Consider the following 27,580-nt stretch of genomic DNA (forward strand, 5'->3'; position numbering starts at 1 on the left):
CTTAGCATAATTGTTTACTTGTGAATTGAGAGATGAGTATCCATTGTACAAGTTTTGATATACAGATAGATCATGCTGTAACATTTAATTAATAAATACCTGAGGATCAAACTGCACAGGCATCCAATACCTGCAGTAGACTTTTGCAGGCCTACTCAGGAGCAATGCTCAGTCTGACTTTCACAACTGAAAAAATTTCACAAATGAAACTGGGTTTTTTTGATTTATCTTACTTAATTTGCACTATTTGCTTTTTCTTTCTGGTTTGTTTGTTTGTTCAAGAGCTGGTGACACAAAAGCAATAAAAGATAAGGCTATTTAATTTGTTAATCTGCATATTGCCCAGATAAAGCAAATTCTTGTTATAATATGAAGAGTTGCAGCAGTCACTGCCTGCTTCAAGACTGTGCTTTTTAATTTCTCCCTTCAATATTTATTTCAGTCATTCAGCACTCTAGAAATACATCCACAATATGGCTAGAAATTTTATGGGGCAGTTAAGCCATTTGTCATAAAATTCCTAATTACCTAGAGTTTAAGTTATTAAATGCACAGATTCAAATTTAGAGAAAAATAAATAGAAGTCCATAGTGGATTGGTTTAGAGCTTTTCAGACTGTTTCTCAAGGCCAGGTATTGTGGTGTAGGTATTTAAGGGATTAACTGTTTTTTATTATTTTATGTTTTTCATTCAAATAAAGTTACTTTAGAGGACTGAAAAAATAAAATATATTCTAGGCTGCAGATGAGATGAACTGTGACTGCATGGCAGCTTATGACTTTAAATACTGCCCTCTGTGTGAAAAGAGCTGTACTGATTTGATGCTTAAGGTGCTAGACATGCATGTGGGACCAGATTCTAAATGAGGTCTGGAATTCAAATACCTCTGTTTCGATGTGTTCCAAATGATGAGAACAATAACTTTCCTGCCTCTGTCACGGCATTTTCTAAAGACAATTCTGATCTATTTTTGCTTTGTATTCTCTGATCTGTTTTTGAAACAAGAGTATTTCACTTAAATGCATGCATGCCTCTCAAACCTCTTTAAAACTTAATACTGTAACTTACTTTTATTTGTGATGCAAAATAGTTAATAATGTCTTCAATCCCAGAAGAACTAGTGCTGTTTCTGACTCAGCAAGTTTTGGTTGTATGTTAATTTAGTGTTAAAAAACAAACAAACAAAAACCACATAAGAAAACCCAGAAAGTCCAGAAAAGTCACTAAGCCAAACTTCACAACATCTTAAATCATAAATTGCTGTAGCTGATTTCTCACGCATTCTTTCTTACTTTACCAATAACTGTCTGTTGCTTAAAAAAAAAAAGCTTATCTATTTCCATCTAATGACACACAGAAATACCATATGGACCTACCACCTTTTGATGCATTGCAAATAAACATATTTTGTCTACGCTACTACAGCTTCTTATTTTGAAGGCATGATGTTACGGTTTAAAAGAAAAAAAAAAAAAGGCAAAGCAAACAAAAAACCCACCTAAAATTGAAGCTTAACTTAAATATTGTCTTTTAGTAGACAATGATTGTGGAGGATTTTAGCAAAAACACCCAAATGATTTGTCAGAGAACGAATGTGACTAGGAGTATGTAATTGCCTTCACATTTTTTCAGGTTTTAGAAAATACTTTTTACATGTTTGCAAGGTTGCACCCACTCAGTGGCTGGTGAAGTGCTCTGGTTTTTAAGGAAACATAATGAGCAGCTAGTGAGGATGGTTTTCCCAGCTGCCAAAAGGTTTCTCAGAGTTGTAATGATTGCCATACTACTGTCAAGCTGTCATGGACTAAGTGAAGGTTTTCAAGCATGTTTGGTGGGATCGTGGGTAGCTGAATGCAGTAGAATTGCTAGCTGTTTCCTAAAATGCCAAACCACAAAAGGTGAGATGCAACTGTGCACAATAATTGCGAGTGTGAGATCTAAAGGAGGAACTGCCATTTTCCAAGAGGATCGCATCATTCAGCTCAAGACTGAATTTCTACCTAAGATGACTGACACACCCTAGATCCTTATAAGCTCCTCTACAGAAGAGTAGTCCTCTTGGCCTCTCCCCAGAGCTCCTGTTTGCTGAATGATATAGAAACAATCATTTAATCAAGATGTTTTTACAGTTTATCACTAAGAGGCATTTTTGGGATTTGCCAAAGTTTAGAAACTTAATAGGATCTTCTTTCACTGAAGTATGGAGCACTAATGACTCCAGATGAAGGCAAAGTTGCTGTTCACTGATTATTAAAAGTGCTGTATAGAGAAGTTTGGAAAAGTAGGTTTTGGATTTGTCAAACCAAGCAATATATGTAGATGTTGAGATTAGACATTTAGCGTTCAGCTATCATATCTGTAAAATTTGATATTTTCACCTTGAAAGATGTGATGACCCCTGTTTTCAAGAGCACTAAAATGTATGTCATGTAGAAGGCTTCAGAGCAATGAGAAGTTTACTGTATTGAAGTTTAAGGCTATACATTTCATAATTGGTTATCCGTGAGATTCTGAGGAGAAAAAAATAGCATTTGATCACACAATTTGTTCTAGTGTTGAATGCTTTGTTTTGCAATGCTGCTAGTGTTAATTATATATGTGGCTTAAGTATAGTATGCACAATTTTTTCTTTTTAATACATGGCCCATTCAGCAGTAGATTATTGTCTGTTTTACTTGGAAAGAGAATAATCCACAGACCATTAAAGTTAAGACAGTGTTAGATAGCCTTCAATTAGTACTGCTTTGTAGAAGATATGTGAAACTTGGCCTAGTGGAATGCTATAAAGTGTTTCAAAGTGATCACTGGAGTTGACAAAAAAGATGTGAATATATACTATAAAGGGTGAATTTTGGAAAGATAGGCACATAAACTTGTGGTCTGCTCTTGCAACTTTTGAGTTTGTTTCCCACTCAGTGGTGTGTAGACTTGCAGTAGAACCAGAACCTGTATATACCCTGTAAGTTTAGATGAGATTTCTGTCACCTCTGCTTTATTGGTATTGTTAGGCGTGGGTGTGTAAGCTATTGAGCAAGCAATGAATCTTTAGTACTAATCTCACTTCTTAGTAATATATAGTCTTTGCATTTCAGTAGTTATTCTGGTCTAATGTTACTGCTACCTTTCTGGAACTGCATTGATCCTCTGTGTTCTGTACTATTTGACATAAAATTCTAAATCCCATGCTGCCCATGCACCGGTTTGGCTCTCAGTGCTTCAACTGCCAATGAGAAGACTTCTGGCAATCTGTTTACTGCAGTCTTGTCAGTAGTCTGATCAATATATTGAGAACTATGCTTTCTGTTCCAAAGTAACTTCTTAAAAACAATTATCTGCCATGTGGAAGGCTAGTATTGCATTTTCCAATTTTTACCCGTTAAAGATTTCTTTACATTTCTTTGCATTTCCTTAGAAATTAATTTTCTGTTTATCAAGTTTAGTTCTCATAAGGGTGTTTGGACTTTCATAGACACACACGAAACTGAAAATGTTTAAATCTGAGATGCTGAAAAGAGCTTTTCATCTTAATCTTCATTTTCTGATCTATTCCAAAGTGCATTTTAACATCAAAACACTGATTTGTGCATTTTAAAATTTTCATCTTAAGGTGCAATATTAACTTTTTATGGAATGATAAGGTATTACATCAGTATTTACTTACTGTTTAACTATGCCCCTGGGTGCAGAATTGCATGTAGTATGTATCTTCTGAGTGGGAAGACTCTTACTTTTTCTAGTTATTTGGACAAATGGGGTGCACAAAAATAAGCAAACTTACTTTTCAAGTCTTGATTATTTTAAAAGCCTTCTGTAACTGCCAGCATTTAAAGCAGAGAAAAGTGACTTTTCCAATAATACTCTATTTGGCAGACCATATGGATAAAGTTATTTTTGGAAGGAGTTTAAGTAGAAAAATAGATGACACACCAACTTTAGTAGATTATGCAGTACAATGATTATACAAATTATTTCTTCACAGAAGGTGGAAATGTGTTTGCAAGTGACTTAACATACAGCAACAGATAATATGTAAAGAAAATACACATTTGACTACAGAAAGTATCTAAAACTGCTTATAAAGCTTCCATGGAGGTTAAAAGCTATACTGATTAAAAAAAGTCAAGTTTTCTGCTGTTGAAAAGTTAACTTTAATGTTTAAGTCATCTTTGAAAACATGATTCTGACTTAATGATACACTAATTTGAGCATTTATATTGCCTTTTTTATTCTTTTCCAAAAGCAGAGCAGTCTTCTGTGGCTTTGTTTGTGCTTTTTAACATACATTTTGTTTATAATAAATAGGATCCTTCTTATTTATCATTGTTGTTTGATGTACCTAATATTTGGGAGGGGGGGCATCAAGCAAACTTTAGTTCCTTAATTCTTATAGCTGTATTTTTCACAGACTATTGTTGACTTGGTGAATTTACTTTCTCAATGTGCTTATACTTCTGTCTGTTGACTGGGAATTAGATGTCATAGATGGTGGTGGTGTTATACAAACATGACCTACATGTGCCATTTTGTGAAAAGACTGGAAAAAAACTTTTTTTTATTTTTTTTTTTTCCCCCCAGTCAATAACATGAAATTCAGTCTAAAGTAACAGATTTTTTTAAAAGGTACATATACTTACAGGTGATATGTTTTGGGGTTTTTCTATGTTTTCTAAAACGAGAATAAGNACATGAAATTCAGTCTAAAGTAACAGATTTTTTTAAAAGGTACATATACTTACAGGTGATATGTTTTGGGGTTTTTCTATGTTTTCTAAAACGAGGATAGGAGAAACTTAAGCTAATTGGCGTGGGGAAAAGAGAACAGTACGGTAATTGATGGGGCATCTCTCCTGTGAGGGAAGGCGGAGAGAACTGGGTTTCTTCAGCCTGATAAAAAAAGGCTTCAGGTTGACATCACCACAACCTTCCAGTACCTGAAAGGAGCCTGCAGTAAAGATGGAGAGGGACTATTTATGAGAGCATGTAATGACTGGACAAGGGGGAATGGCTTTGAACTGAAAGAAAGGAGGTTTAGAATAGATATTAAGAAGAAAAAAGTCTTTACTAGGATGGAAAGGTAGTGGAACAGGTTGTGGATGTCCCATCCCTGAAGATGTTTGAGGACAGGTTGGGTGGAACTCTGAGAAACCTGGTCTAGTGACAGGTGTCTCTGTCCATGGCAGAGGGGTTGGAACTAGATGAGTTTTCAGGTCCCTTCCAACCCAAGACATGCTTTGATTCTGTGATTTTAAGAATGTAAATGAAAAGACCTTTGTTGTAGTTCTGTTTTTTTTTTATGGGATGTTGGTAACTTAAGCTGATAGAGGCTAAAATAAATCCAATTTTGAGTGGTAGAAAATAAGGAATGTGCTTTTCAGTATGTTATGCAGGAAAGAGAATATGTTTTACTGTCCCACTTTGTGGGATATTACAGAAGATACTCCAGCAAACCAGCTAGTTATAAGTGAAGTAAACAGTACCTTCCTGAATCTTAAAGCGGATTGCGGTTATGTTTTTTTATGTTCAGTGACGAACAAGAAACCAGCTCAAGCATCTATAACGAAGGTGAAGCAATTTGAAGGCTCTACGTCCTTTGTCAGGAGAACGCAGTGGATGCTCGAGCAGCTTCGCCAGGTCAATGGTATAGACCCTAATCGGGTGAGTTTGAACAGTTCTAGAAAATGAACCTTGAGCTCTTAGGTAACTGATTTGTGAATCAGTTCTTTCACTATTCAAAAGGCATGTGGAAAGAAAAGATACAGATTTAAGTGTAAATTCTCAAGAAAGGAATAACTCAATGGCATATGTAAAGTCAATTTTAATGGGAAAGATGAGAGGAAGCTAAAACTCAGTCATACGGTTTTTTTTCTTCCTGTCTTTCCATACTTTTCTTCCTACTTTCTCTCTTCTTTGTAAAGAGAAAAGTAAGAGCCCTGTTTGCCTTTGCTTCAGCTATAAGCCTCCTGGAGTCTACTTGGGCATGGAGTTGTTTTGTGAGATAGAGCAATAGGTAGACATGAAGACAGAGGAGGTTCAAGTTTGTGAAATATTGTGAACCTTGCATTTTTTCCAGGACAGTCCTCTCCTCAGATACTTCTGCATTTCTTATCTTTTGCTACAAAGGGTGGTAGTGTGTCCTGTAGTTGCCAATGGCAAGTGAATGCTGATTTAAACAAAAAACTACCAAAAATAAAATAAAACAAACCAGTCCTACACTAAATAGTTTTGGAACTGTTCCTTTGATTTGGAATATACATCCCACTTTAAACTGTCTCAAGACAAAGTCATGTTAGTATGTAATAGGCTTATGAATACAATTCTCCAGGAGTAAAACAACATAAGTACAAGTTAGAAATGTGGCTCATCAATGTGTGATCACAAAGTGACTTACCGTGTTCCTTGTAGAGCAAAATGTTTTTGTGACTAACTCCCTTGGTTTCTTCAAAGCTGTGCTCTGATCAGCCACCTAAGCATCTTAACCATGCTGCACCAAATTCTGTTACTACCCAGTACAGTCTTTTGTACAAAAAAAAGAAGGCCCTTGACCACTGCCTTATGAAATGCAAGGAGTGGAATTATATTTTCTCTGGGTAAAGGGACTATGAAAATGAGAGCAATGAGAAATAAATAAGGGAAATGAATTTTAGACCCTTTTACAGTGTCTACCGTGCAGCTATGTACATAATGGATTATAAGTCCTATCAAGTTAAGCTTAGAAATGTTTCTTTCAAACTTGTCTACCTGTGAATTCCTGGTGTCATCAATTAAAAAAGAATATTTACTAGATTAGATTGCAAAACGATGTTTAGCAATTATTGCTTAATATATAGCACTACTTCTTCCATAAAATCCATTTATTTTGGCGGTTGATGCATGGTATAGAGCAGCGCTTTGATTTGTTCTAGGAATGGTCTTCTGTTCACATTATCCTGAGACCTTTATGATAATGCATCAAATACAGTAACTAAGACTTGTTATTTGCTTAGTTTATTTGTTGGTGGAGCATTGAGAGCAGAACCACATCTTCTATAATAGTGTGAAAGTAGATTTTGTGTTGAGAGGCATAAATAGAATAGAATGCACAGGTAACTATATATCTGTAGATAACAAGGGTTTCTTATGAGATTTTTACTTTGATTTTTTTTCATCTAAAGTATTTTTGTTTTCAGGTATTTTTGTCATAGCTGAGTATTCCTCATTAAAAATAACAGCAAGAAAAAAAACTTACTTCCTGTTTGTGTGGTTTTCATCTACAAAAATATGGAATAATACCAGGATGGTTTTGATTTGCATGACCTGTCTGCTTTATCCAACAAAATATATTTTAAAAAGCAATGACTCCATATCTTTCTCCAAATCATTTATAAAACTGGAATGATAGCAGTGTGGTTTTTTTTTTTTTCTTCTAGGATTCCCCAGAATTTGATTTATTATTTGAAAATGCTTTTGACCAATGGGTAGCAAGCACAGCTTCAGAAAAATGCACATTCTTTCAGGTTCTACATCACACTTGTCAGCGATACCTTACAGATAAGAAGCCAGAATTTATCAACTGCCAATCTAAAATTATGGGAGGTAAGTCAGCTGAAGCTGGAATACTTTGTACAGATGGACATGAAATGATTTGCATGTGATTTTTTCTGTGTTCAAATAAGCTTGTAGCCTAATGTCATCTTGAAATCATAGGTCTGAATATGCTAACTTAGCACTAAACTTCTAGGCTTTAGCATTTCTCCATCAAGCATCACTTTGCACTTTTCCATTATCTTTGCTTTCCTGGTTTTCAGTTTTAGAGGCAGCATCCCCTGCCCACCTTGTGAGAAGTTGTTTGCCTCCCTCTTTTTAAGCAACCTTGATTTTGATTTCTCTCTGCTTTTGTTCATCCAGAAACATTTTTGGGTGGCCTGAAACATCTACTAAAAGCCTCTTCTGCATTACTGGTTCCTCACAGGTTGTGAAAAAGTGCTTATTACTAAACTTCTTATGGGTGTTTTGGAATTTACTTTCATCTTGACAGAAATCATTCAGTTTAGAGTTTTATTACCTTTGTGTACTGGTTTCAACTAGAATAGATTTCTTCTCAGTAGCTGTTACACTGCTGTGTTTTGCATTTGGAATGAGAACAGTGTTGATAACATGCTGATGTTTTGCTGTTTGCTAAGTTGTGTTTATTCTAAGTCAAGGACTTTTTTTTCTTGTCTCATGCTCTGCCAATGAGGAGGTATGCAAGAGCTGTGAGGGAGCACGCCTGGGACAGGTGCCCCAAACTGACCATAGGGATATTCCATACCATAGAACATCATGCCCAGTATATAAACCAGGGGGAGTTGCCTGGAAGGGGGTCAGTCTAGGTTTGGGAAGTGGAGTCTGGCGTTGGTCAGCAGCTGGTGAGCGATTGCATTGTGCATCATGTTTGATTGTTTTTTTTCTTTCCCTTTTTATTTTCATTATTATTATTATTTACCGTTATTGCTATATTTTACTTTTCTTTTGATTACTCAACCTACATCTTTTTACTTTGATTCTCCTCCCCATTCTACTGGGGTGGCAGAGAGAGAGAAGAGTTGAGCGAGTGGCTGCACGGTGCTTAATTTCCAGTTGGACTTAAACCACAACAGTTTCTTAAGTCAAGCTGTGTTCTCAGGTATATGTTCTTTGATTTGCTTAGCTACAGTTGGACCTTACTTTCTCCAGCGAGGAGGAATTTGAGATCAACAACACATTTCACTGTATTTTCCATAAAAAGCCACTTGATATTGCACGTTTTGAACTAAATGGGTTTTGAGTTGGCTCAGTGAAGCTGACACACAGCAAGTGACTGAAATTTAGGATCAACTATTACTTGGTTTACAGTTGTTACAGTTTCTGTCAAATTTAAACCTACCCACAGAGAGTGTAATTCCCAGTGTGAGGAAGAAGTTGGCAGTGTGAAGAACAGCAAGAAGCACTGTATCCATGAAGAGATTTATTAGTCCCTGTACCATGTCCACACTCTGTACTGTGTGTGTACACACACAGACTGTATCTGTGCAGTCAGAATACATGAAAGGAATTTGGAAATGGTCACCATCTGGTATCAGAGGATTACTGAATACTCTCATTTTATCTAGGAAGTTGTAAAAGGGAGAATGTGGTAGGTCTAGTGTGTGTTAAAAAAGCAGAAGTTAAGCAGATGTTTACGAACCTCAGTGGCAATTTTTTTTTTCACTGTGATGACACTTGCTTAGGATAGTTAATAACTGGGTCAGTTGAATCAGGAACTCAGTTTTGAACAGGTCAAGCTTAGGAAAATAATGCAAGTTCAGAGGTGAAATGTGTGGTGATCTATTAGTAACAATTTATTCACAGGAAGGATGCCAGTGAACATTAGCAAACAGATGACAAACACGAGACTTTCCATATGAAATGGAAAAATTGTAGAGTATATCTTCTCCCATCAGTGCTCTTCCGTCCTCACCACCAAAAAAATCCTATTAATGTAGAAAAGGAAAGAATGAGAGGAAGCTTACAAGAAATTTTGTACATTTTTCTTAGTTTGAGAAGACACTAAAAGAAAATGATGATTGACAAAGTTATCTGTAACATCACTGCCAGCTAAAATGAAAGCATCAAACTGGATATGGCTTCCCTGTTCTTCAAGTTTACCTTTGATGTTTTAGAGGAGAGGGATTTAAGACAAAATAACAAAGAAAAAGAACATATAAAGGTCTCTGCACGAAATAATAGTTCTGCTAATAATGTACAGGTATGTATTCTAGATTTATGAGAGGTGAATTACCAGAAAAAAAACCGAGTAGGGCTCTCTATAACTGATGTCTACTCTCAGTTCTGGATAGAACCTTGAGATACAGCATTTGAAGCTCTTCAAAGATTAATTCTGGGCCTATAATAAAGAACAAACAGTTACTGCCACCTTTAGATACATATTAGAAATGCATTTGCTTTTAAGCTTTGTCCTACCTATATGCTTTGGTTTTTAATAGTTGTTCTGCTGAATTAATCAAAATGTTCTTTGATGACATCTTTGCCTCTGTAACCTTTTCTATAGGACAGTTAGCAGGAGTTATTAATGGAACATTCTTTTTTCCTCCAAGAACGTATTGCCAGTGCAAGAATGGTAATGAGTACTTTTCCCATACAGTGTTGACTCATTTTGGCTTACTACATATGAGACCTGGTAAGCATACGGTGGTGTTTACTGTACTGAGCAAGATTAATGACTGACTAAAGGAGATGAACGAAAAATTGCGTTAGAAATTGCTCTGAGCATCCTGATCTAGTGGGCGGCATTGCTCTTTGTTGCAGGGTAGTTGAAACTAGGTGATCCTTAATGTCCCTTCCAACCCAGGCCATTCTGTGATTCTATGAGTTTGGATGGGAAGAAAGACAATTGCTCTCCCTCTGTCCTGTCAAATACCTGGTAGTTGGTTGTTCATTTCAGTTCTTACCTGACAGACATTGAAAAAAGTGTATTATTGAACATACTATTCTTACAGACTTTCACTTGTAAATTAATTCTGATGCAAATGAATTTGACCCCAAAAAAAAAAGATTTTGTCAGTCTAGAGGTTGAATATTAGAAATTAATTTTCTGCTGCTGAAGACTATTTCAGATGCTTGCTTTTGTGCCCTGGATATTCATGTCAAGATTATTCTGCTTTGCAATTTTTTTTTTATTTAACTGGTTGTATTTTAGTTATCTTAAGCATAAAAGCCTTTTAGTTATCTTAAGCATAAAAGCCATGTGTTAAGATCACAATAGATGACAATAGTTAAATGCTTTTTCCATAGAGATATTGCATATAATCAGAGCTCTAAATTAACTTTCTAAAATTGGAATCTTGTAAGAAAAAAAGTACATTATGTTCTTGTAAAATCTGTAGGGGTACATAAAATGAGAAGGGACTTTGTAAAGGTTGGTTCCTTTTTTGATATGTACAACTGAGACAAGATAATGTAGAAAGCATTAAGCAACATATTTGCTTGCCTTTTCTGAAGAATGAAGGTCTAAGTGAGGCATTCCCATCAAGATGCAGAATGTTGCTGTTTGCCATAGTAGTGGGAATTTTTTTTTTTGCATCAAGTTGTTTGATTTTGATGTTTACAGAGCCAAATTGGAGTTCTGTGCTTTGTTGTAATTACTGATTTTATAAGTTCCTGGTTGGTTAGACTTTCATTAAGTATAAATATTATTATTGAAAATATTACCTAAGTTAGCGTTAATTTACAAATGTATTAGATTAGAATTTAAAGTTTTCAGGTTTAAGTAAATTCCTCAGTTTGGAAAGCAAGTAAAGGTTATGGTAATATGAAATTGATCCTAATTAGATATTTCCTTAATTTATAGCCAATATGCAGTATACAGTAATATCCTGTCCCGGCATCAGTGCCAGTATTTAGGAACATTAACGGGAGAAGAAAAGTTTTTCTGAAAGACATTTGTGACCTGTCCGTTCGGCTCATAATCCTTGTGCTATATATTCTCCAGACATTATTTATTAATTTGTAATTTCAGTAATTTTAACTAAACTTTAAACTTCAGTACTGTGGTTTGGAGGCAGGAAGGCAGGAATGTTAATACCATATAGTGATGTTGAAGCCTAGAAGAAACCAAAGTATGTGAATATAGTTGGCTTGAAAAGCTATAGATAACATTTTTTTTTAAAGACAATAAACCCTTATTGTATGAAAATCCTTGCTTCAGTGTGTTGCTTATGTAAAAAAAAAAAAAGCAAAACTTAAAATATTAGCTATCTAAATATATGACTATAATAATTTTTTTAATGAGTAAAGATTCGAAGTAATCTGTTATTCTCTTGTCCTTCTGATAAACAAACAAACTAGTAATTATTGAGGCTTAGAGGATGACTTCCTGTAGTTAACTCTAGTTTGCCTGTTGCAGTCCCTTTGAGAAGGTTTTAATACATGCAGCCAGCCAGACCCCTAGTCTGCTCCCTTGTGGCAATTCTATTTACTTCTCTCCTCTGTAAATAAAATACAGTTGGTTTATAATGCAGTTCTAATGAACTGCTGTCCTATTTGTATTACCTTTGTGTATTTTCACTGTGTTTCTGCCATGGTAATTTTTTTCCTAGCAAATTGCATTTAAACTGAATGTATTGTTAATTGTGGCTTGAAAGTTACTGCACTGTCAGGTTTGGTGCATTACAGTTCTGCTTGAAAAAGTGCTTTTGTGGATGAAAGCGAACTACCCGTAAAAATAAACTTAATAGAGAAGTCAGTTTCTGCATGTCATTCATGCTATGAATCTGATTCCAGGAGGCAGCACAGTGTCACAGTGATACCTATGGCAAGGAAAACTTGCCCAGGCGGGTCCCATGTTGCTTTACAGTGAATGAATGCTAGAGATCACATCCTCCAGCTGTAAAGTTACTGTAGTTAAGATGAACTGCAACTGCCTGGACTCATAAACTAATGATGATATTGATAAGAACTTTGCAACATCTTTCAAATGTTCATTGCAGGTAGCTGATAATTGCTGTGCTTCTATAAAGAAAGTTGCTGATAAGTAAGCTGAGGAAAAGTTAATGTTTCCCTTCTTTACTGATTGATTGGTCTAAGCACACCTGAGTTATGACATATTCACTTTGTTATTCCTGTAACCCCACCTCAAGGACTTACTGAGGTGCTTCTTACCTAGAGGTGAAATTTGTCTTGATTGTAATTTATGATCATGGTGGCAAAGCTATTTACTACCAGTTTTACCCTGATTTGTTTCACTGAGGTATTTTCTACTATTTCACCTTGCCTAGCTTAATTAGTTCAGTGTTTTTAATAGATTTTGAAAGTATAAGTCTGATTTACACATACTCAATATTTTTATACGTATACAGATATGTTTTTGCATGGATAAAACATAGGTTTGGTTTCAAATATATATTTTACAGCATTTTGGAATTCATCAGTTCTTGCTTAAAATGAGATGGATGCTAGTTCTGTTTTGTGCTGCTGTGCATTAATTGATTGGTGAAAGTTATCTTCTGGTCACCTTTGTGTGTAACCATGCAAGACCAGCCAGAGTTCTTTGTATTTGTATTATATACAAAGTCTTTTCTATCTTGGATCTTCAGATATTAAGTTTTTCCAAAAGATGCAGATTTCTGTTCATTTGACCTGTATTTGGGATAATAATCTTGACTGTAACTATTTGTCAGTAATATAAGCACTAATGACAGAATCACAGAATTGTTAGGTTTGGAAGGGACCTCTAGAGATCATCTAATTCAACCCTCCCATCTAGTATTAACCATCACCATTGAATGTTATTTAATATTGATTTTGTCAGGATGTATCTATAAGAAAATATTTGCTTAAAAAGAATATATTTGCTGAAAATGCAGTAAAAGTAACAACATAAACCACAGCCCTTGCACCCCCCAAAGATTAACAACATTTTGAGCAAAGTAATGATCAGAGAAAAATTCCTACAATAAAATGAAGCAAAGATATGTTAAAATAATTTTTCTAATTTTACTGCTTGAAATTTGAATCAGTCATTAGTTTAGCTGTTCAAAAGTATGAATAATTTACTTGATATCATTGCTGTGAGTACTGAATAAAACAAAAGAAAATCTCAGTAGATCAGGAGGTATTCTCATTATCAAGATATCTCATCAATGAAAAACTCTTTTTTGTTTTACTCTAATGGCCCCTTATGGTATTTAATGTCACTATTTAAAATACAAGGTCAATAGCATCAGAGATAACACAAGAAAGCTTGTCCTACTTAACTGTCCATAGAAGAGATTTTTATAGTCCCTTGCAGAACTATAACAAGGGTTCCTTTTTTTGTAATACAGCTCTTCCTAGATCTAAGATTTTGCAAGCCACTCTGAGAAATGTTAATGCACTTTGCTTGCTAAGTTATAAAAATACTGAACTGTTGGACCCCTAAGGTAATTAACTTACTTTGTTGTGGTTTTTGGTTTGTTTTTTTTTAAGACCTCATCTTCACAACTTAATTAAATTTTATTTCCTGTGCTCTGAAGAAGTCATTCTGTTCATGTGCTGCTTTCAGATTTTGGTCAGCTAGTTGTCTGCTGTGTTTCATGCTAGTTGACTTTCTTTAATTTCTATGTTTCTGGTTTGGATGTGTTGAAATAGGGGAGTTAAAACAGCTGCGATCATCCAGATGCATGTATTTGATATCCTGGAGATAATACTTTGACCAGTAGGGACAATTCTTTCTTAGAGAAGTTTGTGAAAATAATTCAATCAAAATGATATGTGTAAAGATACCCTTCGTCTCAAGAAATCCCCAAAGCCACAAATAGCTGGAGACTTGGAAAATATACTAGATAAATATCCTTATATATGCTTTAAAACTTTTTTGAAAGCATCTGCTTATTCTTGTAATTTTCTTAATTGTCCACTGATATTTGTTAACCTGTTCAGGAGTTTTCTCTGAAACATAATGAACATTCAAAATCTATTTAGCCTAGTATTTTGTCTTTTATAGCGTTGTCGTGGTTTGGGAATGGTATTCCCCAATTTAGTGCACTCACTTCTCCTCCCCCTCCAGCTGAAAACAGAAAAGGCAAAGATTACGGTTGAAATAAGAACAATTTACTGAAAACAGCAATGAGATAAGAAAACTAACAATAACAAAAACAATATTAATAACAGAAGTTTACAAAGAGAGGGTGATTTACATGCAAAATGCTCACCAAGCCTGGGACAATGGAGAACAATGGTGGACAGACCCCCTCTGCCTTCCACCGGAAAGAAATACCCTTTCTTCCTGGAAGCAAGAGAGTCCCTTTTCCCTGCCCCTGGCAATGACAAAAGATGGTATCAAATAACATTAGGGTCTGGGCCACCTCCACACAGCTCCAGGCTCCGCCCCCTCATGGCTACTGCAAAAAATTAACCCTGTGCTTGACCAAAACCAGGACAAGCAGTGATTACCTTAATTCATTATTTGCTGAATAAAATTACCAGCATTTACCAGGTTAAAAGCAGCAGTGTGCCCAGATGGCCAAGAAGGCCAATGGCATCCTGGCCTGTATCAGGAATATCAGGAAAATATAATAAAATGTCTCATTGTGACTGGTGTGAGCTGCCATATAGGTACCTTTGGTAGTTTTCTCCCGTCTACTATTACTTTTTAAAAAAGTAACAAATGAGTTTAATATCAAGGAACTACTGTGGATCTTCACTATGCAGTAATTATGGGTAGGTGGTTTTCAAAACCTTTTATGAAAACCAGGATGTAGTTGAAAAAAAAAAAAGTTTATAATTTCAAAAAGAGGGGGGAAAAAAAACCAAAACCCAAACAAGAAAAACAGCCCCATTCGCGCCCCAAGGGAAAAAAACCCTCCAAACAACAACCCAAACCATTTCAAGACATGAAAATGACTAGTAATTTATATCAAGCCTGGAATTTTAAATTAATTCTTGACATTGACAACTTTGCTGAGCAAAGCGGGACAGTCCACTCCCTCGACTGGCCTGGTGATGCTTTGCCTGATGCTCCCAGGACATGGTTGGCCCTCCTGGCAGCCAGGGCACCACTGGCTCAGATTTAACTTGACATTGACCAGGACCTTTCCACAACGCTCCTCTGCACAGAGGAGACTGTTCCTCTGCAGACTGTTCCCCAGTCTGCACATACATCCACAGTTGCCCCACCCCAGATGCAGAATCCAGCACTTGTTTTTGTTAAACATATGGTTGGTGATGGCTAGGTCTTTCTGCAGGGCCTCTATGCTTTCAAGTGAATCAACAGCTTCTCCCAATTTAATACCATCTGCAAACTTACTTAGTATACATTCAAGTCCTACATCATTTATGAAGACATTGAAAATGGAGCCCTGAGGAACCCCACTAGTGATAGATCACTAGCCTGATGTTCCCCTGTTCACTATTACCCTTTGCACCTGACTTGTGAGCCAGTTGCTCATCCATTGCATGACGTGTTTATCCGGCTGTGTGCTGGACATTTTGTCCAGGATACCGTGAGAGACAGTATTGAAAGCTTTACTGAAATCCATAAAAATTCCATGAACATAGAGAAAAGTTCTCAGGATATTTTGAATCACAGTAGTTACCTCCTGAAAAACAGCTTAAAAGTTTTGCAGGTTGTAGATGATTTATTCATAGGAATGATTGTCTAATACATCCAGTAAAAGTGTTGCTATTCTTGCAGTGATACTAGTATAAGGATGAGGCATAGTCAGTCATACCAGCAACCACCTACACATGCTCTAGAAATACACTGATGAAATTCCATGGACTACTGACGTGTGGATTTCTGTGTTGCTCATAGATTAGAATGGATTTTTTTTATTGTTTTATGGACATTTCACTGGAAAAGATTGTCCAAAAGCAGTTCTTCAGAACAGTCTCAGAATAGCAAGTCACTGCCCATAGGAAAATACAGCATATCTTACCTGTGGAGAACACAGTGTTGTGTTAACTAGAGAGAAAAACAATTACTATCATTGTGCCATGCTTTGAAGTTTCTTCTTCTGTGCTGAAAATAGTGTGAAGAAATAGATACCAGTCTTTGGCCACAAATCCACAAATATTTTCAGGAGTATAGAGAATATTTTTGTTCTGTTTCCTATTGACATTGACAGAAGATCAGAAATGTGTTAAATTCTACTTCCCAGCACATTTTAAGACTTAGAAAAATGCTTAGTCTTTTAAGGCTCTCCATGTAGCCTACTTCTTTTGAATTCAGCAAAAGCTTTTTGGTCTTGTAAAGCAACAACAGAGTTAATTCAGTGTTGGGAGCTTTGAAAAATCTTATCCTGGAAAACTAACACTGTACAAGAGGCTAAAGCCGTTAGATCACACCACCAAAAAAGGGAAACTATTTCCAGTGCAGTGTTGCCCAGAACATGTGTTTATTGGAAAAGCTGCCTGAACAGAAGCCAAAGTAATCTCCTAAAAAACCTGCCTTTAAACAACCAAATTACGAACAAAATAGCAATTGACTGAAAAATTTTAAAGTAAGAAAGTGAACAGTATATTAAGTTGTTTAGTTTTATTATCAAACTCCTCAGTGTCTGAAGACAGACCACTTGAAAAGATTAATTTCTGTTTCTGCAAAGTTCCGGCTCACAGTATTGTTAGATATTAATCTCCTCAACATTAATGCCAGCTGTTATATTCCTTTGCTAAATCCAGCCTCTTTGTTCCATGCAACAATAGAAAAAAACTCCAAACCTATAGCTGCTCCACATCCTATACATCCATTATTTTTAATTGCTGATGTGAAAAAAGTGACAGTATTGGTATATACGAAGTCAGGGTGCTTTTTTATTGGTATTTTTCAGATTGACTCATCATCTGTGAGTCACTGTGTGTAGGTTCTTGAGTCCCTCCCTCACCTGCATAGTTTAGTACTGGTTGTGTTTTAGTTTAATAAAGTTTTAAGGCAATTTTCTTTATCTCAGGAATTCCTGCATGTGCAGCTTGTACTGTTATTCCACAGGCTACTTAGGGCAACCTTCAGTTTCACTATTCATTGTTTGTTTGCTGTTTCTAAGGAAAGGATTATTATTTGTAAAATGGATCTGAATGGGTCTTTTGTTCTTCTTTTTTCTAATGAAACTGTGTGCTGGTTTTGGCTGGGATAGAGGTAATTTTCTTCACGGTGGCTACTATGGAGCTGTGTTTTGGATTTATGCTGAACATAGAGTTGATAATGTAGAAATGTTTTTGTTATTGCTAAACAGGGCTTACACAGAGCTAAGGCCTTTTCTGCTTCTTTTACTGCCAGGCTAGCAAGGAAGTTGAACAAACCTCCTGAAAGGAGGTGCCGTGCCTATGGTGAGAGGAGCAAAGGAAATGACCTTAAGTGAGACAGAGGAGATTCAGATTAGATATTAGAAAAAATGTTTTCACTGTTAGGGTAGTCAGGCATTGGAGTAGGTTGCCCAGGGAGGTGGTGAAGTCACCATCCCTGGAGGTGTTTAAAAGGTGTCTGGATCTGGCGATGAGTGACGTGGTTTAGGAGTTACAGTGGTAGTGCTGGTCTGATGATTGGACTTGATAATCTTGAAGGTCTCTTCCAACCTTGTTGATTCCATGATTCTAAAGGCTCTGTGCTATTACAATATTTAAAGCTGTTTAGAAAACTGACAACAACGTGTCTAGTGTTTAATACTGTTATCTGTATTGAGTTTCTGGCACTTGCAGTGCCTTTCTGTATGTCTAGACAACAAATTTCCAGGTAACAAATTCCTTGTAAGTTAGATTAAGTTTTAAATGACACCAGGTAGCTACTATATTGTGAAAAGCTTAATTTTCACTAGTCCTTTCACTGGAAAGATTAAAGGATAAGGCACAATAACTTAATTTTATTTTTTTTGTCCTACATGTATTTTAATGTGTACCAGTTCATACTAATAACATGTAACTTTTTCTAAGGAGTTTTCAGTTTGTACTGAAAGGATAAATGTGGAGGAGAAATGCAGTTCTGTTGAAAACTTGAAAAAACTGCTACACTGTGTAGCAGTAGAAGAAGAAACAGAGAAACTGCAAAGTTAATTTGAATGGTAAAGCTAAAGTTTAATTTAGAAGATATTGAACCTTGATGGGCCTTGAAATACAAACATTAAAGTAAAGTATGTTGTCATAGGAAACATGGCCAATGGTCCATGGGCTAAAGGTAGATAGGTTAGAACAGCATAAAATAACAGTAGTGGTAGTGTCTGGGGTTAACTTGTAAATGAAATATTATTAAAATAATTATAATATGGAAAAAAAATATTGATTTCATACAGACAAGTCCTGCAGTGTCACTCGTATTCTCTAGAGAAACAGTGCAACTTCCAAAGAAAGTTAATCTGTGTTGTGAAGAAGCTGTGTGCACTTGTGAACAATTTCATTGATCTAGTAGAATAGCTTCCTGATGAAATGATGTATGAACGTAAGGCTTAAAAGGTAATGCATACCTAAGTTATGTCGACTTTTTCCATATATTCCCTAGGTATTATGTTGCTTTGTGGTACTTGTTTATAATTTACTAATAATGCAGTTTGAGTGAGAAAACAGCAATTTATCCCATTACCCAAAATGCAGCTAGATCGTAAGTTAGCAGATGGCACATCATCTCTAGAACATTATTAAATTAATTGTATTTAATACAAGCATATATATACTTGAGTTCTCTGATGATTTCTTTTGATGTTGCAGGAAACAGCATACTCCATTCCGCAGCAGACAGTGTGACAAGTGCAGTACAGAAGGCAAGCCAGGCCTTGAATGAACGTGGTGAAAGGCTAGGTCGTGCAGAAGAAAAGACAGAGGAGCTGAAAAACAGTGCTCAGCAGTTTGCAGAAACTGCACATAAGGTAAGATTTTGTCAGGATAAAATTCTCAGTAGGTTAGAGTCACACACTGTTTTGAGAAGAGAAAGAATTCATTCAGTCACTGTTTACAAACAGCTTGCTGTTTTCCTTGACAGTTTCTCACCTGGCAAATTTCTAGTTAATACGTTCCTTTGTGCCTAGATATAAGATTTGCTGCATATCCACTTGAATTGAAACTACCTGTCTTCACCTTCAATAGTACTGTTTGGTACTATTCCTCATATTTTGTGCAGTAATACAGTGAAATTGTTGCTAATCCCCTTTGATAAGCAACATAGGTCTATGACTACCTGTTTCTGAAAATGTATTTTTTTATGTATGGATATCTTATTCATGAGGATTTTAAGGAATTGTTCTCTGGGGAATGGATGTACATTTCCTACTTTTGATGAAAGACATTGATAGTACTTTATGCAAATGAAAAAACATGCCGAGCTTCCATGTTTGTGCCAGAATTTCTAGGCATCCTCAACGTTTCATTTGGTGGCTGTACAGCACATTCACAGCATATTTTCAATGCTTTTTAAAAAAGGTAAAAGTTTTCTGAACATGAGCAACTCCTGCAGCATGCAAGTTTGATAGTTTTGCTGCTTAGCACAGGCATCAGGCTTTATCCTGCTTGTGTCAAAACATTCTTGGCCTACTGCATTAACACTAAAATTCCTGGATTGGTATCTTGCAGTTCTGTACAAGTCTCTGTCTTATGTAGTCCTTAAAATTTCACAAAGCAACTTATTTTAATATTTCCTGGGATAATCCTCTACTTTGTGGTCCATTTAGAGTATGGTACGGTACAAACCTGCTGTTGAACTCTTCCATCTAAGACCCACCACCTTTCCTCATCCCCCCACCTCCCTGCAGTGATGATAACTATGCCAACTTAGCAAACCAACTGTAAATAGCAGGTACCACTCTTTTAGGAAAGGAGGCAAAGGGTTTGCTGCTTTAGAGTAAAGTATAGAGTGCTGCTTCATTGAAAAATGCTTCTGATATTTGGGCTGCTATGAATCTTGATTGAAATTGAATAGGTTTTATTTGTGTGTGCCCTTTCATCTTCCACATATGCAGAACATCAACAGATGGAGACATGCTGAGAAACAATCTTTTTTCAATTGATTTTGTTAGGAAAATCTTATTTAAAAAATCTCAGAATTAAAGGATGCTATATTGTCATAAAAATACCATCTTGGAAAGATTGTACTGTACCATAATTAGAAATAAAACTCTGCAAAAACTGTATGTGAGACTCATCTTCAAGAAGAGGCTGAGGGAGGGTCTGAGGAACTACAAGTCTGTCCTGTAGACCTGGAGGCCAGGGAAAGATTATGGAGCATATCATCACACACCGTGCCACACATGTGGGACAACTGGGGGAACAGGCTTCATGAAAGGCTGTTTCATGAAAGGCAGGTCCTGCTTGACCAACCTGATCTCCATCTATGACAAGGCAGCATGCTTAGTGGATGAGGGAAAGGCTGTGGGTGTTGTCTTCCTGGGCTCTAGTAAAGCCTTTGACACATTCTCCTGGAGAAACTCGATTCCCATGGCTTGAATGGGTGCACTGGGTTAAAAACTATCTGGATGGCCAGGCTCAGAGACTGGTGGTGAATGGAGTTAAATCCAGTTGGCAGCTGGTCACTAGTGGTGTCCCCCAGGCTCAGTATTGGGACCAGTTCTGTTTAATATAATTATCAACAATCTGGATGAGGGAATGGAGTTCACCCTCTGTCGGTTTGCAGATAACACTAAACTGAGCAAGAGTGTTGATCTGCTGGAGGGTAGAAAGGAAATGCAGAGGGATCTGGACAGGCAGAATTGATGGGCCAAGGCCAGCAGTATGAGATTAAATAAGGCACAGTTCTGGGTCCTGCGCTTGGGTCACAATGATCCCCTACCTGGGTAAGAATGGCTGGAAAGCTGCCTGGCAGAAAAGGATCTGGGGGTGCTGGTTGACAGCTGGCTGGACATGAGCTAACAGTGCGCCCAGGTGGCCAAGAGAGCCAATGTCATCCTGGCCTGTATCAGAAACAGTGTGGCCAGCAGGACCAGGGCAGTGATTGTCCCTCTCTACTCAGTCCTGGTGAGGCCACACCCTGAATCCTGCATTCGGCTTTGGGCCCCTCATGACAAGAAAGACATTGATGTGCTGGAGTGTGTTCAGAAAAGGGCAGTGAAACTGGTGAAGAATCTGGAGCACAAGAAGCAGCTGAGGGAGCTGGGGTTGTTTAGTCTGGAGAAATGGAGGCTCAGGGGAGACCTTGTTGTTCCCTGCAGCTACCCAAAAGGAGGTTGTGACAGGGTGGGGGTTAGTATGTTCTCCCAAATGACAGGACAAGAGGAAATGGCCTCAAGTTGTTCCAGGGGAGGTTTAGATTGGATATTAGGAAACATTTATTGAGCAAAAGGGTTGTCAAACAGTGTAACAGGCTGTCTAGGGAGGTGACAGTCACTATCCTTGGAGGTGTTTAAAACGCACGTAGATGGCACTTAGAGACATGGTTTAGTGGTGGACTTGGAAGTGTTAGATTAGTAATTGGACTCACTGATCTTAGAGGTCTTTCCCAAGCTGAGTGATGGTATAATTCCATGATTCTACTTCCGCTATATGACAGGTTATTTTAAGATACAAAACACATAATGGAGACTGGTGGAAGATGCATGGCATCGGAGTAATTTTTTTAGCATTTCACCGGTTGAAACAGCAAATGAGGGCATTTTAACTTCCTCTACCAGTTCGGTTTTCTAGGTAACTCCCTAGAGGGTTCACTCATTCAGCTTTGTTAGCATGCTATTTTCTACAGATAGCAATTTTTTGTTACATGGAACCTACACCTAAGCTCTCTACTTGCTTTGCAAAGTCAGTTTGTCTACAGATTTTATACAGGAATTAACTCACTTCATCTTCCTTCTTCCTCTCATTCCCAAATTAAGTCCATTTTTTTAATTATTTGAAATGGAAATACTAGGTAATCACAGAGGTGGAAGGGCAATCAGTTCTTTGTTTTTCATCATTATGTAGTGGCACCTCTTGAATAGATGTTTTCAATTACTTGCATAGAATTTCTGATTGTAGTTAACAGTCAAGATCCTTAGGTCAAAATTACCATTCTTTTAAGCATGTCTTTGTTTCTGGTGTCTTGCTCTAGCCTTCCTCACAGATAGAAAAATAATGGAACACTGGGAAACACAGCTGTCTGAAAGCAGATAAATCCTGCCTCCTCAGCACAGCAGCTTTGCTTATGCGTCACAGTAAAGGGAATGACTGCCTGTCTGTTTGCAGAGGACTTAGGCATTTCAGACATCTTTTGAAGAATTTGGTTTACAAACTTTTCTCAATCAGACTGGCCAAATTAGCTTGATATAGCTATCATTACATGTGATATTTCTTTAATTAATTTTTTCTGTCTTTTTCAGCTTGCCATGAAGCACAAATGCTGAGATACTGCCCAAAGCTGAAATCTTCCCAAGAGAAACTGAAAAGGCTACATTCAGCAACTTTTACAGGAGATCCAGTCTTCTGTGTTCTTTTTCCTTCCAGTTCAGTGGAGATGCGTTCTTTCAGTTTCTGTGCAGGAAGAAGTGTTGCATTTCTGCCTTTCTGACTTACTTTTTTTCCTCTTTTGTAATATTACTACACAGTCCTGCAGTACTTTCTACCTGTATTTCAGTTGTTACAGGAGTGAAAGCAGTGGAACTGGACCAAATGACAAGCTGATCAGGATTAAAATAGTAATATTCTTCCCTGGTTGTACAAATTACTGAACTGATTGTGAACATGCTCGTGAAAATAAAATCCAAAGAAGAGGTATAATTTTCTTCATTTTATGTAGCATCAGCAGAATGTGAATGTTGGAATTAAGCACCTGGGGTTGTAGCTATAGCGGAGAATAGACTGCTTTGTCCTGGGAAACAGAAAAACTTGTTTCTTCTACCCAATGTAGGAAGTTTTGCATGTGCACCAGCATTCAGAAGTGCATATCTGAATTTCATTCATATCAGCATTTTACATATTCCTATTTTCCCTTCCAGATTGATCATTTGAATAGTATACTGAAACCTAAAGAATGTATGCTTGAGGTTTCAAAATAGAGGAAAAAGTGAGTTTTACATCTATACGCACATAGCTGTGCCTCAAACACAATCTAGAATTTAGCAATCTGTTATCAAATAACATTTCTTTTTACCTGTGATTCTGTGGCTAAAGGCCTATAAAGATGAGAATGCAAAGGCCTGGGAAAATGAGAATGCACTATTTTCAAGACATCTGTTTTTCATAAATTCTACAGTAAGAGCTTTTTTTGAACAATTCAGAGATTTGTCTGATTAGAATTACATTTGTGTTAGTTAGTTTTCTGATTTTCAATATAGAGGCTTTCAAAAAGCATGTCTTGGTACATTAGTATCTACTTCTAGATTGAGTCTCAGCTTTCAGTATGCTGTCACTAGAAGGGTAACTCTACTTCGTTCTGTATTCACTATATGCAATATATGCACAGTATTCTCTTACAAAAATAAGTAGGTTACCCTTTTCCTTCATAGCTGTTTTCTTAAAATTTTTAGAATGTTCTAATATGCTTTGAGAATGAAAAAAAAAAAAAGGAAAAAAAGATGCCACTTTTTCTTTTTTTAAACTGGTAAGCTAGAAAAGAAATCCTGGCAGAAGGTACAGCCTTCATCTTCTGAAAATGCCTGCTCTTCGTTTTTGTCCTCATCTTACCAGAAAAGCTGGCATTGAATGAATGTACTGTATTCATTGTAGAATAAGATTTTTGCATTATTAATGACACTTGTAACAGTCTGAAATCCTCAGAGTAGTGCTTATAAGAGAGATAAAAGCTACCGTAGTAATTGAGAATATTTTAGTTACTGCAAGCTGAAATAACTGAAAATCTCTTGGAAATACCCATTTTGTAAAAAGATGCTTGGCTTTAGGAAAATATTCTCATTCAAACTTAGCTGATTGCATTCAAATTTTACATCTGGGGTTTTTTTCCCTGTAATTTAAATGGCTTTATATGAAGCTTTTTATTTAATTTCACACTGGGAATTGAGAGAATGGGTCATCTGTGTAGTACCATATGATCATTTAGATCTGTTTACCACCAGCTCCAACAATTACCAAATCTAGAACCATCAAGTGAAATGGAATTTGGCCACTTCTGTTATAAATCAGAACAGGTTCGTTAACGACACAAGTTTTGAACACTCTGAGTTATGTGTAATTAATGCCCTGGAAATGTCTGAACACTGTTGTAATGATTATGGGTATTTCTGCAAATTAACTAGGAAAACAACATCTCATAAGAAATTAAACTTCTGCTAGGTACAAAATGTAAGGCTATTAAACAAAAAAAAAAAAAAAAAAGATTTGTTAGAAATCAGTCAGGGAGTACATTTTTGACCACATAGGTAACTTCTGTCATCATATTTTCCAGTCTTTTTTTACGTGTATTCTGCTACTAACCTCACAAGTCTTGAGAGAAGAAATGAGTAGGTTTGGAACTGCTGCCATCTAGCTGGTCTTCTAAGCTTGCAAATAATTAGAAGAAATGTCTAGAACCCTGGTCAGATAAACTTGAAAAGAATTAGCTGTCTAAATTCAAATGAAAAGGCATAGATTTTCAAGTGTTTACATGAATATCAGCTGGACAGGACAAGGTCACAGTTGCTCAGCTAAGTTCCAGACTGTTTGTACTAAAACATTGCTTTAGTCCCACTGACAGTTCTTCATCATTTTTTATTTTTTTGTATCATCTGGTTAAGTATATTGTTTTTTATCATAACTCAGGACTTTAATCCAACCATCAAAAGCCATTTACTATGAGAATTCTAAGTAATTTGGTGTTCTTGAATTAAGGAGAAGTGGTTTGTCTGTTTACTTCGTTCTTGCTGTTCATTAAAGTACAAGATTTGGTAGTTTTTAGAAAAAAATCAAGGTGTATAAATGTTTATCCAAACGTAAATCTTATAGCATTGCAATTTCCTTCTGGAACTTAGCTTGTAGTGTATACAACCTAGTATTATTAGATAGTCATGTACATAACATATACTATGATTCAGGTTAATGTTTTATATGAAAGAATGTACTTGTAAATTGTAACAATATTAATAGTTTCTTTATCTTTTTAAAGTTCTGAACAGAATAAAAATAATGTATTGTTAGACTTGACTGCTGTACTGCAAACTGTCTTAAGAGGCTACTTTTGTGTCTAGCAAAAGTTGTGCATTATGTGAAATATTAACAAAAATGTGCTCTCTAAAAATTGATCTTAAAGGTAGGTAGGTTTTGCTATGATTTGCCAGAATTGTAATACTTGCTAGTATATATTGTAACCAATTCCTTGAAAGTTCTCAAAGATGTAGAAATTTTGTGCCATCCTGGGTGAAAAAAAAAAAATGGGACCCGCTCTCTTGAGTCACTACTGGAAACCGTGATTTTTGTCATTAAATACTTCAACTGTGATGAAAACAAAACTGTCCTTGGATTGAGTTGTCTATTCAAAATATTTATTTTTAAATGACATTTTAATATTTTGTTCTAACACAATTATATTACATTATAGCAAAACTGAATAAAGATTAGTTTTCACTGTAATTATGAAAATTTTTCTAGAATACTATAATTAAAAAAGAAGTAGTGGAAACTAGGTTGAAGCATTGCATTTCCAAGCAGATTCCAGACAATAATTAACACAGGTTAAAATTAGCATCCTACCTAAAGGCTGTAAAGGTTAAAAAGAATTATCTTAATTTATTTTCAATTTGCTATGAAATGCTTATTCTCAAGTTGTTAATGTTTTCTTTTGGCCATGTAATTTTATTGATAATTTTTTATCAAAGCACAAGCAACTTTAATTGCCCAGTGAGAATAAAAGGTAGAATTCTTCTATACATAGAAAAGCAATCCCTTAGATTCGAATGAGGTCTACTTGCAGAATAACCTTATCTGATATGAACTGACTTTGCTGCCATCTCTTTTTTTCATGCTTAAATGTGATCCCTAAGTTCCTAATCTCAAAAATGTCTCAATGACAAATATTGTCACCTGGTTAAATTACTGTAGATACTAGGTAAGTTTTGCTAGAATGCATGTTATCCATCAGTGTTGAATGCCATACATGCTTAATGCCCAAACTGTATAAAATTTCACTAAAATAAATAGAACTCTGGTGGATCAGAAACTAGTTTGATCGGACAGCATTTTGTTGTAGGTTGAACATAACTATTTGGCAGTTCTTTTCCATTGTTATTGTACATTTATCCTATAAGATAGAAAGACAAAATTTTTGTTTCATTTTCTGAACATTTTTTTAGATCAATTTCACTGTGATATCATTTTTCTTATTGACATTATGATTTTCATAAATCACTATCAGCCTAATTTGCTGCTGTGTATAATTTATGGAAAAGATGATGGGGCTTTGTTATCTTTCAGTCATGGACAAAGCTCAAGCATGAATGGTTGCTGATTCAATATCTGATTCAATATGTTAGGATTTCTAAGTAAAAGATACACTGGTATCTTTAGTGTTGGAGAATATTGTTGCTGCCATATTCCTGAAGGCATAATATTTGACTGACAAAATCAAACTAAGATGCCTGATGCCTTCAACTGCAAGCCACAGTATTAGTGAATGCATGCACTGCTTCAGGTAGTGAGCAAGTCAATAGTCCTGTCCAGTATTCATGAAGGATTGCAATATCTCAGATTAAAAATTGCTTTAATTTATTTCAAAATTATTCCCTCATGGTCCCTCATTACCAGTGGGGTAATGACATGAACTTACATAAACAACAATTTTTCTAATCATCCCAAAACCACAGTGTCCAATTCATAGCACATCATTACAGTTTGTTTTATGCATCATCTGGAAGCACTGCATGGTATTCAATGTGTGTTTCCTTTATCCTTTTTTTGTTTGAGCTGTTAATGTCTTTTTGTCTGCTGTCACCTCTTGCAGTCCTAATTGTGGTAACATTTTTTAATTAATTAATTAATTTAATAATTAATGTGGCTAGCTTTGGCAGGAGTTGACATGGGATTACAGGCCCCAAAAGTAATTTATTATTTATTTTCACAATGACTGAGATCTTTAGACTAAACTAAGTCTAAAGATCTGTTACATGGAGTCATAGTATTATGACAGATCTTCAGTGTTCAGGCCAAGTATTCAGGGTATAAAAGTAAGCTTGTTAACTAGACTAGTCAAGTGGCTTTAGAAGTGGAGAAAATAGATATC

General features: G+C 36.0%; 1 protein-coding gene and 1 long non-coding RNA gene across 2 annotated transcripts in view; one reads left to right on the forward strand and one right to left on the reverse strand.

Moving 5' to 3' along the window:
• Window positions 1–25,814, forward strand: part of STXBP6 (syntaxin binding protein 6) — a 101,281-nt gene extending 75,467 nt beyond the window's left edge. The window contains exons 3-6 of the mRNA XM_017827396.1: window positions 5,525–5,655; window positions 7,407–7,572; window positions 19,165–19,322; window positions 22,755–25,814. Coding sequence (XP_017682885.1) covers window positions 5,525–5,655; window positions 7,407–7,572; window positions 19,165–19,322; window positions 22,755–22,778 — 479 coding nt within the window. The 3' untranslated portion in view covers window positions 22,779–25,814. The remainder of the gene's footprint in view (window positions 1–5,524; window positions 5,656–7,406; window positions 7,573–19,164; window positions 19,323–22,754) is intronic.
• LOC108503448 lies at window positions 9,360–14,790 on the reverse strand. The gene is made up of 3 exons (XR_001876832.1): window positions 14,685–14,790; window positions 9,776–9,880; window positions 9,360–9,467 (listed from the first exon to the last, which is right to left on the reverse strand). It is a non-coding gene; the product is annotated as an uncharacterized LOC108503448 (long non-coding RNA).
• Window positions 25,815–27,580: the final 1,766 nt, after the last annotated feature.

The sequence above is a fragment of the Lepidothrix coronata genome, unplaced genomic scaffold (genome assembly GCF_001604755.1).
Source record: "Lepidothrix coronata isolate B3197 unplaced genomic scaffold, Lepidothrix_coronata-1.0 Scaffold138, whole genome shotgun sequence".
In the NCBI taxonomy this organism is placed as follows: domain Eukaryota; kingdom Metazoa; phylum Chordata; class Aves; order Passeriformes; family Pipridae; genus Lepidothrix; species Lepidothrix coronata.